Below are 15,009 nucleotides of genomic sequence, written 5' to 3' on the forward strand. Positions count from 1 at the left end.
AGTGATATGGGGTTAGGCCTACTAATCAATATATGACTTTCTGTTACAAAACAGGGCACTGTAGTGGACACCAGTACTTAAATCATGTTTATCGGGTATTTTGGGAGACACAAGAAGTGAATGGGGAAATAAATTATACATCAATATTCCAAATGAAATATTAGATGATTTATGAAAATGTTGAAAAATTATTACTCGCATTATTACACTTTTTTTATTATATTTTTAATTACATGTTGCCCCTAGAACACATTAATATGCAAATTACATAAAGTGTATAGATACATTGTATTGAATGGGAATAGCATTTATGGCCAAGTAAAATGGTATATCATAACATAATAGAGAATAACATAGTAACAACATAGTAAAGAATACTTTCATAACATAGTAGAGAATCATCATTACACAAAGTTTGGTTTGAAAAATCCTAAAACTTAAAAACTGATTGGTGAATAAAACAAATCTCATTGTTTTTGCCTATCCATGTAATTTCTTGCCATTTTATTTTTAAGCAACTCCTGGTGTCCACTACAGTGGACATTGCATAACATGAATAAAATATGATCTTTAATATAAAATATAATATTTTAATTTTAAGTATATATTTAAATTGTATGCCTCAATTAAACGTTTATATTTCTAGCCTTGCATCACACCAAAGCAGTATTTTCGTTCAGAAGACTTTTGTTGTGTAGCAGAGAAATGTTTTACTTCCGGTTAACCTTTTCCGGTCCTCTTTCCTGCCTCCCGTTCAAGATGGTGAGACTTTAGTGTTCGCGATTGATCCGCGAATATGTTTAAGTATATGAAATCTTCTTTATATAGTCAAGAAAGCTACGTGATCACTGAGTATAGTTAGTAACGTATCTGATTTTATTAAATACTGGCCACTATATCGGGATTATTAGACGGTTTAAGTAAGAGGTTTCTGATGATGTTTCTGGCATGTGCCTTCCTCTTCAGTAGCACGCGGCATGGACAGGCCGGGTATTTTGTGTATATATGTATATAAAGCAAAATACTGGCATTTAATTTAAACGGCATTATTGCCATTAAGACTTCGATGTATCGATTCTAATTGTGTTATTGTCGATACGTTTCGTATATAGCAAGACGCTGCATCCTGTCAGTACTTGGTGTAAACTGAAGATTGATGCAGTATCTACTGATGAATTCAGGACAGGCTTTCTTGGCTAACATAAAATAAAGAGTAGATTGACACTTGGATAATTTAGTAATTTTTTTTACAATAATTCATTTTGGTTGTTGCATAAAGATCTCCACTGTTCTTTGGAAATATACAGATCATATGCCATAATGGAAAACCATCAGGAAATCGCTATTTTCACATCTACAAAATTTGAGTTTAAAAGTAAAATATTAAACAATTTCTTTAGGTCTGTTTGTGGGTACTGTTGTAATGGAAATCCTGAGAATAATTTTTTTGGAAATTTGAAATTGGACATTTCCTGATATTTAAAAGATTTCCAATTCTATCAGAACCACATACAGATCTCAAATTTAGAGTTGGGTATCGTTTTAATTTTAGAGATTCCGCTTATCGATTACGATTCTGATCGATTCACAGTTTCAATTCCATTTTGGTATTAAAAAATAAGTCAAAACATGTTTATTCTGTGTTTTTGCAAAACATTCTTTTGCAACTGAAGACCATGAACAAAACAGAAACCCAAAGAACAACTAATAAACTAGACTAAATTTCAAAATGTCTTATTAAAGACAAGTACACGGCCAGTAATAGAATAACAAACAAGCAATAGCAAAGAACAAAGTTATGAAATTGAAATCAAATATAAAATAACACTGCATAGTTTTCTTTTTATAAATAAAATATAGGTTAATCCTTATTCAAGTTACAAAAATTATTCAGTCAAGATCACTGAGTGATTTTTCTTTGTTCTTTGAGTAATGTTAACACAGACAGCAGCAGGTTTATTAGGCTGCTGTCACTTTAAGACTGAATGTGTTTTCTTTTTTCGTCTGTTGACATTTACTTCTGGCTGTGTTTGCGAGGATACTTTGACACAATTGTGTGTGTATTAAAGCAGAAGAAGACACGAAAGAGTATTCAATTCAGTATTTGTGCACTATATGAGAGGCGGCTTCTGTGTACGCGCTCTGAATGTGCCCAGCACAGAAAACGGTGTACGAGTGCCGAATTTCGCATCATCTTTCACTTGATTTATTTAAAGCCCATTAAAATGCGCGCACAGGAATTGATAAGCAGTATCAAAATTGTATAACAAGTATCAGATCCCGGAACTAATTTTCAAGTCCCAACCCTACTTGTGTTTGTGTGTATATATATATATATATATATATATATTTATATGCGTGTGTGTGTGTAGAGAGATAGAGGGGGCAAAGTAGAATTTTTATAAAATAAATGTTAAATTGCTTGAGCCTAAAATACATGGTTATTCATTGGTCAGAAAATGTAGGATGTTTAATTGAATTATGTTCTATACTATTTTAATGATCAATTATTTCCATTTTCAAATGCTAGACTAAGAAGAGAAGGAACAACGGACGTGCGAAGAAGGGCCGTGGCCATGTCCAGCCCATCCGCTGCACCAACTGTGCCCGCTGTGTTCCCAAGGACAAGGCCATCAAGAAGTTTGTCATCAGGAACATTGTGGAGGCTGCTGCTGTGAGGGACATCTCAGAAGCTAGTGTGTTTGACTGTAAGTGACAGCTTTAACAACCAAAACATTGACCAAATCTCATTAGTAGGCCTTTCCAGATTAAAATATTGGTTTTCTGTTTTCCGCTCTTCCTTTTGTAGCATATGTATTGCCCAAGCTCTACGTGAAGCTGCATTACTGTGTTAGCTGTGCCATCCACAGCAAGGTGGTGAGAAACAGATCCCGGGAGGCCCGCAAGGACCGAACACCACCTCCCCGCTTCAGGCCTGGCGTAAGTGTCTTGAAATTCTGTTGCTGACTAATCTTAATTACTATTTTAAAGGTAGGGTAGGCAATTCCAGAGAGGCTAGCAATAGCAAGCTAGCTTTGAGAACATGAGACTCCACCCTTCCTTCAGAGCATCTCCAAAGCCACACCTCCTTCAAAACACATGAACACACAACAGAATCTGCAAAGTGTCACGAGATGAGAGCAGGCGTTAAATTACCTCATTACGACATGGCATGAACGCAGCTTAAGCTTGTTGTTTTGGTTCAAGAGGAACTGTAAAGTAAGGTGAACTAACGTATGTAAGGTGCCTGCTGTTTCTTTGTGAGAAAACATATGAATATCTTTTAATATGTGACCCTGGACCACAAAAACTGTCACAACTCGCACGGGTGTATTTGTGGCAATAACCAACAAAACATTGTGTGGGTCAAAATTATCAATTTTTCTTTTATGCAAAAAATCATTAGGATATTAAGTAAAGATCATGATCCATGAAGATATTTTGTAAATTTCCTACCTTAAATATATATATAAAAAATATTTTAATGAGTGGATGCAGCAAAATCGCGAACAGAAATGGACAACTTTAAAAGTGATTTTCTCAATATTTAGATTTTTTTGCACCCAAATTGCCTACCCTTACCTTTAAGTTAAAGCAACAGCTGCAGTATGTTAGTAAAGTTACAATGCTTGTATTATTGTTACTTTTATGTGGATCTCAGCATGTTCTTTTGTCCTTTTGTCCTGCAGGGTGCTCCTCCCAGAGCTCCTCCGAAGCCCATGTGAAGCAAATCAACTGTCACATTCTGTGCAATGTTTTGCAGAAAAATAAAAAATATCTGAGACCGGTCCTCGGGTTTCTTTGATTTGATTGTTGCTGCATAGTTTGTTTGGATTATGGTTAACATATCCCCAATATTATTTTACATTAAAAGAATCTGAGCGTTTTGATATTGCTAGTTACCTGATTTTTGAACATCAACCACTAGCTCGTAGACTGCTAGCATAAATAGTTTTAAATGTATGTCAATGTTAAGGGTCAAAATTCTTTTTGTCTAAGAAAAACTGGTCATATTGATTTAATTAATATTCGTAGTCAGTGGTACAACCTCAAAAGAATAATGTCAATGTTTTAATTCTTACATTTCCTTTGTGATCCTAATTATTACAGCTGAATAATAAAAGCAAACGTATATAGTGATACCTACATTATAGTTATTAAAAAATAAATCCTTCAATTTAAATAAAATTTAAAAATGAAATATTAAAACTAAAAAAATCTATTGATGATTAAAGATAATTCAATAAAATATTATGATCTTTACTGTTCATATGTCTTTCTAGATTGTTGCTAGTTTGAATCATGTTAATACAAGTACTGGACAGATAGGCTTTGACTTTAAACTATGCTTATGCGCCTTATAAACGCAGATGTACAAAGTTGAGGATTTTGGGGTGCTGTTCAAACTTTGTTGGCGCAGTCAGGCAGCATGTCTCGATCTGAAGACCGACTTGAAGATTGGCTTTTTTTGCATATTACTAATAATACACCCATCTTTACATTATAATAGTTATATTATTTGTATAATTATAATGTGTACTTGTAAGTATGCATAGTTGCATCCAAACTGTTATGCCACTCTTAGGCAGAAAGAAGAAAGTCATGAGATTCCAGTTTCTGTAATGTGTCCCTAAATACAGTTAAAATGGGTATAGAAAAGTAATGTGCAATAAATCACATGGTGTTTGAATGACAGAATTTGACTCAGTTTACTCTATTTCTTTCTACATAAATGTTCTTAAAAGAAATAATGTTAGATGTCCTTTTGTTAGCATCTATTCCACTTGCCATCTGTTAGGATTTTGAAAAGTGCTGAGTGTCACTAAGTCTCAGTGATCTCCTTAGTGAGGTGCGAGTTCATAATCAGCCTGCGATATTCAGCCAGACACGCACAGCAGCCTTGATGAGGACTGTGGAAATTAACCAACAAAATTAAATGGCTACAGCTAGTTAGTTTCATTCAGTTCATTGGTTCATCCTTTGTATTTTCTCAAACTTCAGGTTTTAAAGAAAGACTGAAAGCTAATTAAGCTGCTGCCAATTCAATAACTTCAGGCTCGATTCTTTGACTGTGCTCAGGGCGAGCACGTGCTGAGAAGAAGCCTGCCTCCACAAGTTGAACTTTTCATTAAAAAAGCCATTTTCAAAGGCCTGAATTTTGGAGAGCATTGAACACGATGGCAGAAAGTGACGGAGCTATGGAGGAGCAGGAGATGGAGACACAGGAGATCAACAGTGACGAGGAAGCCCTTAACCATTTTGGCAAATATAGTGAGGCTCGGGCCGCAGTGCCATGGGAACAACGCACATTCAAAGAGAAGGTGCTCCACCACGCTGATCGGATCTTTCTCATTTTTCTTGTACTCTTCCTAATCGTACACTGTGGAGATTTCCTGTATAAGATCTGGTATGTGACCAGCTGGAGAAAAATCTTGGAGTTTATCCTGGAAACTGTGTCATATCTCTTTACACAAGAGAAGGATGAAGAGCTTATAGAACTGTAGACATTCCTGAAATTCATTCATTTTCCCTGATCAGAGTTCCACTGCTTTATACATCAAGATCGAATTGGAACTGAATCAGTATCTTTCAGTAAAGCTTGTGTTAATTACCAGTACAGCTGTGAAACTTGTTTTAAAATGTAAATGGTTTGTGATTGATGTGTTTGCCATTGTGAGGTTTTTGTTCCTGTCAATAAAAAGCTTCTGTCTATTCGATTTTGTTCAATTTTGTTTTGTTTTAATGTGGTTATTTGGAGCTGTTTGTTTTACTTTAAATACGTGCTATTCTATATTTTGGCTACGATATATTGTGTCTACATACTTTTATCCTGGCCTCTACTAATAAAAGATAGAGAAGAGCTGATGCAATTAAGGAAATGTTAGAAAGCTTTGTATAAAGGTCAGAACTTAAAGGGATAGTTCACCCAAAAAATTATTTAATCACCCTCAAGTTGTTCCAAACCTGTTTGAATTTCTTTCTTCTGCTGAACACATAAGAAGACATTTTGAAGAATGTCGGAAACCAAACAGTTGATGGACCTCATTGACCATAATATATTATTTTTCAAACTATAGTTTAGTCTTTTGGCTGTCTGGGCCTTGGGCGGTATCTGGGCTCACAGTGGGCAGCCCGCAATGGCCCCATTCAGGCCCCAAAGGAGCATGTTTGCTGGGTATGTTCTATGACATTCATCAAAATTTCTTCTTTTGTGTTCAGCAGAAGAAAGAAATTCATACAGGTTTTGAGCAACTTTAAGGTGAGTAAATGATGACATGACGGGTTTAAATGCCATCAAAAGGATACAAGCCCAAGTTCTACAACTTTTTTAGATACATATTGAAACTTTTTTAGATTTAGACGATTTAGCTGTTCATACAATAGCTATTTACTCTGTATTTACCATGAGGTGTTGTTGATGTTGAATGTGTAGCTGTTGTTAGCTAAACTGGAGGGGATTTTGATTCGAAAAACAAATAAAAAAAGCACAACTATCACGACAATTCATATTTAATTTTATTTGTAGAATAAACAAGTTCCAGACTATTCGTGTAAACTATTAATGGAAAACTCCTCACAGAGGTAGGGTAAAACTGCCAAACATTAGCAAATATTACCCTTAAAAGACTTGATAGAATCATTGTTAGCACCAGAGAATGTCTAATAGGACTTAATAGGGAGTGGGAAGGCTCTCCGTAGACGGGCTCCCTGCTAGCGCCATGAACGAGGAAAAAATAGTATCCAATCATCGTCTCCCATTTTGACAGGATACATCGTGCAGCCAATCAGATCATCGCATACTGCTTCATTCTTCAGCTATTTTCCTCCACTCGTCCTCTCTTTTCCGGAAATTGCAGCGTGACCGACGTTTCGTGTCTTTCGCAGACTTAAAGTATGTTTTCATTGACATTTCACTTATATGATGAAAGTGTTAAAGTGTGTTTAGGTACAGTTTTTTAACCTAGTATTCATGATTAAAATTCAACTGTATTTCCACTCGGCAAGCACGTGCTTATCAAGTTATATAGGCATACTCCATTTTGTTTCCTTGCGCTCTAGTCGGAGTAGAATTGAAATATGGCAGAATGTAATTATAGTTAATAACACAAATAAGACGTGAAGGGTTGAAAAATGTTCTGGTTATTTGAATTATGTTTTAAAATATAAATATGTCATTAACCCTAAACAAAGCATGTATAACACGCTTGATAAACCTAGTCAGCTGCTTAGCAAGGCAGAGTAAACAGACTTTCAATCTATGCATTACATTATACTATATATACTATATACTTAACCGTATTATACTATATTTCTTATATACTTAACTGATATATTTTGAAATTTATTACTTATAGTAATTAATTACATAATTTATCAGTTAAGTATATAAGAAATATTTAGATATTCAGATTTTTGCCTATATATTAGGAGCTGTATTTAATATAGTTGTTTTTTTAGTCAATATTTTCATGTTTGGTCAAATCTTCTTAAGATCATATGAATCAAAGATGCTTATAAACCATGCATCATTTATAATAAATAATAAAATAATATTATTCTATAAAAAAAAAGAAGAATTGTGAATTTTGATTTCATGGTGATGCAATTTATTTTTTGTTAATCCATATATTTGATCAAATGCTTCTTAAAATCACATGAATAGAGGATACATATACTCAAATCCATTAATCAGTTATTAATAAGTGTAACCTCTCTTCTAGAATGCGTTACGTGGCCGCTTACCTGTTGGCTGTACTGGGTGGCAACACCAACCCATCCTCCAAAGACATCAAGAACATCCTGGGGAGTGTCGGAATCGAGGCCGATGATGAGCGTCTTAACAAGGTAGATCCTGGATCTAATAAACTTGTTTTTAAATCGGATATATTAGAATTATCATCCTAATACAATTGAAGTGTTTTATAATTAAATATCTTAACATTCATCATAGCATTATTTTTTTATTCTCCACTCCTTGCCATAAATAAATCTCTTTGGTATATTCTATTATTATTATTAGTAAAAAAATTAAAAGGATTTCCATACAGTTCTGTATTGTTGCACATTGAACTCTGGTGCACTTTCCTTGTTCTTACTCAATAACACGGATGCTCATGGACAGCAACTTAATCCCCCAATGAGTCAATCCTTCTGTTTTTTTGCTGTTACTCAACAGGTCATCAGTGAACTGAATGGCAAAGACATCAATGAAGTCATGAATGCCGGTAAGGCTGCATTGCTTTTACTGTTTGACCTACACAAGATTAAAATCATGTGAGCATTTGAGTTCCTCATAACACTCACTTTTTTGTCGTTTCACTTTTGTTTCCACAGGCCTCTCTAAGTTAGCCTCCGTTCCAGCGGGTGGTGCAGTGGCGGTTTCTGCTGCCGCCGCTGGTGGCGCTGGAGCCGCTCCTGCTGGGGAAGCACCTGCAGGTGGGTACTTTAATAAACCTGCCAATAGGGTTATTATAGTTAACTAAAACAAAAAACACAGAAAAACTTTAGGTACTTACTTGAAATAAACAATTTTCATATAGTTTAAATTATAATAAAAACTGAAACTAATATATATATATATATATACTAGGGCTGTCAAAAGATTAATCGCGATTAATCGCATCCAAAATAAAAATTTGTGTTTAAATAATATATGTGTGTGTACTGTGTATAATTAAATTTGTATATATAAATACACAAACATGCTTGTATATATTTAAGAAAAATGTGTAATTTATATATAAAAAAATTATATTTATATATAATTAGGGCTGGGCGATATGGCCAAAAAAAATATCACGATAATTTTTTTTATATCAGTCGATATCGATAATTATCACGATAAAAGTCAAATCTTTATTTCTTTAAAGTTTAAAGGCAGATTTTTGCTCCTAAGTGAAAGTTGTAGAAACCAGAGCGTTAATTGTGGTTTTAAACTACTCTTTATTGTCAGAACATATCAGGACAAACACTTGCCAAACTGGTGAACATTTCACAAATCTGAGGTAGAACATTCAAACATTTGTCATTTTTCCTTAACAAAATAAATATATTTATTGGACAATTTCTTAGTTTCTGCATGTGCTAATTTTTTGGGGGGTAAAATGTAATAATCTGACTGTTTGAGTTTTATTAAACTTAACCATTGGTCATCCAGTATCATGCATTTAGATCATGACAACCACAGATGAAACCAGGCATAACCTGGAGCACCTCACTATCATGGCAAAATGTAACTTTATGGTTTCTATGGTATTTGTATGAAAAACAGTAGCCTAAATACATTATTAAATACTGTAATTATATTCCATTAGTCCTTTAATACATTGTCTACATTAATAATATAATACAATTCAATATGTATATCCTACATTTCATGGTGCAGTTAATATTACTAGGCTAACAGTAAATCCGTGGTAAATGATGGGAATTTGTAGACGGAAAAGCCTTCTGACTGTATTGTTGCACACAGTGTTTCTCCTGTTTGTCAGCGCTGTTTCATCTGCCTTTAAGCTGGTTTAAATCACTGAGACATTTGTGTTCTTCGCTGAATTCAAGCGCTTCTCACTGGATTTCGTGACCGAGAGCGATCAGAGTAAACGCATCTGCTCTAACTTTAGTGAGCTCGCGCTCGCGCTGCCGTTTGGACTTTGAGCCGAGCGGATAAATGGTCCGTGTGGCGCGCGGTTCAAATGAGTTTCGTTCCGCTTTTGGCGCATAAACATTATCGAACATTTATCGACCTTTTGATATCGTTTTATCGAGAAAAATTATATCGCGATAATTATCGTTATCGTTTTATCGCCCAGCCCTATAAATATAAATTATATATAAATATATACAGTATATTTATGCAAATATTTCTTAAATATATACATGCATGTGTGTGTATTTATATATACAAAATAATTATACAGAGTACACACACATATATTATGTAAACACAAACTTTTATTTTGGATGCGATTAATCGCGATTAATCTTTTGACAGCCCTAATAAATTACCTATAACAAAAAATAGGTCAAATTAAAATGAAAGCAGAAAATGTAAAAAAAAAACTAAAAAAAAACTAATGCAAAATATTAATAACTTCTATCTCAGTAATACTGACACCAGACACAACAATTTATTTCAGTCCAGTTAGTTTTTTGAATAGTGAAGATAATTTTAATGTTATAGGCTCTCTTGAATAAAACTGCTCAGGATAGTTTTATTCACCGTCATTGTTTACAGTTTTCCAGATGCATTACGTTTAAAATTTTAGCAAAATATTCTCTTGCACAATTTTCTAACCCTTGTGCTGGTGTTTTCCGTTTGCAGTTTGAACGTCACCTGCTAGGCATTGTGTTGTTACGGATATGATTATAGCATTTCTTCCTCATTCCCTTTTACTAAATTGCTGAAGTCGACTGATTTGCTCCAGTGATAAAATACTTAGTGTTTGAAGTCAGAAATAACCTGGAAAGTTTGTGAGATATGTGTGATTTGACATTTGCATGTTTGCTTTTCAGCGGAAGAGAAAAAGGAAGAGAAGAAGGAAGAATCTGAGGAGTCTGATGAAGACATGGGCTTTGGCCTCTTTGATTAATCTTTCTTTTGTACCTGTAAAAATACAATAAAAAAAGGAAAACATTTGTGTTTAAAGATGCTTTATGATTATTTGTCTGCAAAATGGTGAACCATTTTTGTTGTCTAAGTTGAAGACTTACCTTTTGTGTGAGCAATACACAGTATTTATTAATCTTGGTTAATGTTAGTTAATGAAAAATACAAGTGTTCATTGTTAATGTTAGGTCCATTAAATAATAACAGACATGACTTTTGATTTTAATAATGGTCTTCTAGTAAATGCTGAAATTAACTGACATGAATTAATAAATGCGTAGAAGTATTTTTCATTGTTAGGTCATGTTAACTAATGACCTTATTGTAAAGGATCACTGCTAAAGTTGAAAATAATAGTCACATTTGTTAGATATAAATCCTTGATCATGACAAATGAAGGTTCGTTTCAAGTTATAAATACCAAAACCTAGGAATTAGTCTTTATTAATAATGTAATATTGAAAAATAATCATTGTTTCCTAAACATTCCTACTGCTCCTTCTCCATCTCCCATTGTTCAACAAACAGGCTACTTTGGCTCCAAACTAATTTAGTTGGCATGTCAGAGCACTCAAAACTAACATGATCATTTACAGTTGACTCTGCACATTAAACTGAGATGAGGTCAAATGTATTAACACTAAAAATCACCCTTTGGAGGAAGGTGACTTCTAAAATAACAAGTGTCTGGCAAAAGGCTCCGAGCGTGTGTTGGTCAGATGTCAATTGCAGTATTGCAGCCATCAATCACTTGTCTCTGGTGTATAAAAATAGGACCAGGTGGCAGAATAACATAAATTGGCAAAACCCTGTCATGCTGACTGGCCACTGCCTCTCTCTCTCTAAAATAAGAGTTTAATTCACTGCTCAAAATAAATCAGTATATTATATATATAAATCAGGGTTACAGTATAATGAAGAAGCCTCTCCACTCCAGGACTTTAAAGATGATCTATCATGTAAGTAGCCTAATTTTACACATGTACGATTAGAGGTGAACTGAGATTAACTGGTGGGTTATATGGGAAATCTGTACCATTTAAAAAGCATTTATTCTTTATAAAACACATGAAATTTGTAATTATCGGGGTTTCGGGGGAAACTTTTGACTGAAAGCAACTTGCACTGGTGTATCTTAAAATATGTCAGTGCCACTGTTTCGTCTCAAGATGCACATCCGTAATGTTTTTTTCTAAGGCACGTTTATAAAAGATACTTACATTTCCTAATTGAACTAAGGCCTAATCCTGGCTTAATCTAAGCCCTGTCTGTGACACCAGGCCTACATGTTTTACATTAGGTTTTAAATATTAGAATTTGTTTTTCCAAATCTTTTAAAGGACGACATGCTTGCAATCCATTAGCAACAATGACATAAACCAAGGAAATCTGTATGTGAGGAGGATGTGAACATGAAGAGAACAAAAGAAGTCAGAGAAAATGACATAAATGAGGAAGAGGAGCAAAGGTGGGGCAAAGGGGAGCATTCTGAAGAGATAAAAACAGATACTGAGTTACCGGAGGAGTTCCATCATGGTCTTGAAGATCTACCCAACCTGAACTCACTGGAGCAGTTACTATATATATCAGCCTACCAGCATGGATACAAAGAGGTGAGGAGCCGAATACACATGATAGTTCCAGATTCAATGCACTTCCAACTTTATTACTGACACTCTCAGCTGTCACTGGTGATTCTGGAGTTGGGAAAACATTAGCTGTGCAGCTGAAGAGCAAAGCTTTATGAAGGAAAGTGGGCAGCCCTCCATCACTCTTTCCCTCATTACACCCCATCCCACCTGCTCTACAGAACGAGAGGCAAATGTCAGGCACATGCTTTTGTGGTACAAGTTGTCAGGGACACACTTAAGGACTAGCTGAAACATTCTAAGACTGAACACACTCACAGACTGTTTCCAACGACTGGAGCAGATTTTAAACACAGACTGAACGCAACTATCTCTGACTCACCGTGGATCAGTCGTTAGTATCAAATTACATTCATAATCGACCTTACGGTCGTTAAGTGTATTCCCGGCTTTAGTGAAATAGATGACAAACACTACCTAACTAAAAAAAACATACTCTAAGAACATTATGCTAACGTTGCCATTCAATTATAAAAACGTTTTCTCCAAACGTTTCTTAAATGCAAATGTTCCATTTTGCAAACATTATGTGAATGTTACTTTTGAATGTTGTCTGTACATTATGAAACAATTAGTAACATTTCAAAATGGTAGACGAACGTCCAAATAAAACATTTCAGAAAAAACTTTGAATAATGTATACATAAAATATTTTGTAGTAACGTTTTGAGAACATTATTAAAAACCAGATGAAATCTTGGAACAACTTTGAACATTCTATTACAAATGTTACTGGAAGAATGTCATAACTTTGAGAGAACCTTGCCAGAACATTCTGAGAACGTTCCCTTTTAGATGGTGACATACACCCCCAAAAGTAGGCTATTTAAACACTTAATTCATGTTTAAAATGCATGAATACAGTATCATTACACAACCATTCAAAAGTTTTTTTAAATTTTTTATTAATTTTATTCAAATTGTATTTAGGCTGATATTTCAAATAAATGCTGTTCTTTTGAACTTTATTTTCATCAAAGAATCTTGATGGTTTTCACAAAATTAAGTAGCACAACTGTTTTCTACATTGATACAATGTTTCTGAAGCAGAAAATCAGTATATTAGAATGATTTCTGAAGGATCATGTGACATTGAAGACTGGAGTAATGATGCTGAAAATTCAGCTTTGCCTCACAGTAATAAACTGTATTTTAAAATATATTCAAATATGGCAGAATTTGAAAGAACCTTCTACAAGCAAAACATACCACAAGTAGAAGTTTGATGATGATGACAAAAATGATGACTAAAAAGACAGTCATAGTTAATGTCATGAACTACACGTCTTCATGTGCCAGCTGAAAAGTTATTTCTGAGAAAAGCTCTAGAAGCATTTGTTTGCTGATTCCACTTGGTTTGATATTGTTTAGTGCCAGAACTTAAAGTGACTTAAGTGTCCACAACCTTTTTGAGGCAACTATGCACTATATCCAGTCTAATGAATACTGTACTATACATGTAAATATGCACATGCTAAAATGAAATCTCTCTCTTCAGCTTTGCTTTGTAACCTAGCAGAAAAGTTTGGCATCTGGACCTTTTCACAACAACATCTTGCCGTGTCGTCTCATATCCTACGCCTTACTGCCGTACACTCTGCCCACTACAGCAGTCATCTCGTTCATCTATAGGTAAGATCTCTAGTCTAAATCAGTAGCTCAGATTCCTGTTTGAGGATCTTATCAGTAGAATAACATTCCTTGTGTTGTTTTGTATGTGGTGTGTGAATAGATTTTTGCGCAGGGCGAAGAAACTTCCCCACCAGGCTCTGAATGCAGTCAGGGAATTCAAACAGGAAGTGATCAAACACCTGCGGTTCCCCCTTACACACTTGAGAAGACTGTTGCCGAACAGGTAAAACTAGCAACGCTTTCATACATGATTGAACTTGTAATCAACATGAAATTACACATTTTTCTTCCATAATGTGACATTATTTCATGAATTTTTCCAGATTCCTGCTTTTGCAAATTCCACCTTTGGTCCCCACGCCTGCTCTATTTCTTGCACCCTGGGGTCTGTCTTCCCCCTCTTTCTTTGACTTTCCTTCCCTGTTCCTCTTTTCCTTTACTTTCTATTAATTTGCGTTTTCTGTCATGCCGTCTTCCTACTTCAACCTGGAAGAAGCATCCGGAGCGCAGGAGCCAGACCCAGCCTCTGTGGTTTAGACAACAATCCTTCCTCTGTTTCCAGCTCGCTAGATCCGGCGATTTCTGCAGAAAGACAGATAACATCAATACAGATGCAAAGCCACTATCTTCAACTTTCCTCTTGCAGCTCAACTTGGAGTTAGAAATGGACAGCCATTCTGAAATACCACAGCTTCAGAAGGACACGCTAGATTATGACAGAAGCTTATTACTAGACTTGGACAAGCACAGGAACGCAGAAGTAAATCTCTCTTCTCCTTGTATCTCCTACATGGATGTGCAAGAGGAAGACTGAAGGACAGTGCGTTTTTTATTGCAGACAAAGGTCTCTCAAAAATCTCTCTAATGGCTGATTAAAAACAACGATACTGACTACGTGTTTGTTGTTTCAACTTAAAACAGTGTTCATGCTGCCTTAAAATTTTAAGTTTAGTCAACTCAAATATCCAACTTAGTACAACTTCACATTTCAAGTTGTCTAAACTTAAAATTTTAAGGCAGCACAAACACTTACTTTTTTTTTTTTTAGTGCACATGTAGAATATTTGGTTGATACACTGAATATGGAAAGATATGCATATCCATGTTGTTATTGTTAACTAG

At 34.8% G+C, this 15,009-nt stretch overlaps 2 protein-coding genes and 1 long non-coding RNA gene across 3 annotated transcripts; all 3 read left to right on the forward strand.

The window, feature by feature from the left end:
- The first annotated feature begins 685 nt into the window (after positions 1-685).
- Positions 686-3,789, forward strand: rps26l (ribosomal protein S26, like). The gene is made up of 4 exons (XM_081380328.1): positions 686-762; positions 2,531-2,708; positions 2,810-2,940; positions 3,690-3,789. Exons 1-4 carry the CDS (start codon positions 706-708, stop codon positions 3,723-3,725), a joined length of 402 nt encoding a protein of 133 aa, XP_081236454.1. The 5' UTR covers positions 686-705; the 3' UTR covers positions 3,726-3,789.
- Positions 3,790-6,757: 2,968 nt separating this feature from the next.
- Positions 6,758-10,645, forward strand: rplp2 (ribosomal protein, large P2). The gene is made up of 5 exons (XM_081380203.1): positions 6,758-6,892; positions 7,722-7,845; positions 8,177-8,225; positions 8,335-8,436; positions 10,513-10,645. The coding sequence occupies exons 2-5, from the start codon at positions 7,723-7,725 to the stop codon at positions 10,587-10,589; spliced, it is 351 nt and encodes a 116-aa protein (XP_081236329.1). The 5' UTR covers positions 6,758-6,892; position 7,722; the 3' UTR covers positions 10,590-10,645.
- Positions 10,646-11,424: 779 nt separating this feature from the next.
- Positions 11,425-14,110, forward strand: LOC308700110. The gene is made up of 4 exons (XR_014031270.1): positions 11,425-11,565; positions 11,947-12,219; positions 13,754-13,887; positions 13,988-14,110. It is a non-coding gene; the product is annotated as an uncharacterized lncRNA (long non-coding RNA).
- Positions 14,111-15,009: the final 899 nt, after the last annotated feature.

This window comes from Scardinius erythrophthalmus (genome assembly GCF_964197995.2).
Source record: "Scardinius erythrophthalmus genome assembly, chromosome: 12".
NCBI lineage: Eukaryota > Metazoa > Chordata > Actinopteri > Cypriniformes > Leuciscidae > Scardinius > Scardinius erythrophthalmus.

What these genes read in the sequence shown, in the direction of transcription:
- rps26l (XM_081380328.1), top strand. Translation starts at nt 706, where the DNA reads ATGTTTTACTTCCGGTTAACCTTTTCCGGTCCTCTTTCCTGCCTCCCG. An exon ending in CCTGCCTCCCGTTCAAGATG is followed by an intron (nt 763 to 2,530) that starts GTGAGACTTTAG and finishes TTCAAATGCTAG; the next exon opens with ACTAAGAAGAGAAGGAACAA. An exon ending in AGAAGCTAGTGTGTTTGACT is followed by an intron (nt 2,709 to 2,809) that starts GTAAGTGACAGC and finishes TTCCTTTTGTAG; the next exon opens with CATATGTATTGCCCAAGCTC.
- rplp2 (XM_081380203.1), top strand. Translation starts at nt 7,723, where the DNA reads ATGCGTTACGTGGCCGCTTACCTGTTGGCTGTACTGGGTGGCAACACC. An exon ending in ATGATGAGCGTCTTAACAAG is followed by an intron (nt 7,846 to 8,176) that starts GTAGATCCTGGA and finishes GTTACTCAACAG; the next exon opens with GTCATCAGTGAACTGAATGG. An exon ending in CAATGAAGTCATGAATGCCG is followed by an intron (nt 8,226 to 8,334) that starts GTAAGGCTGCAT and finishes TTGTTTCCACAG; the next exon opens with GCCTCTCTAAGTTAGCCTCC.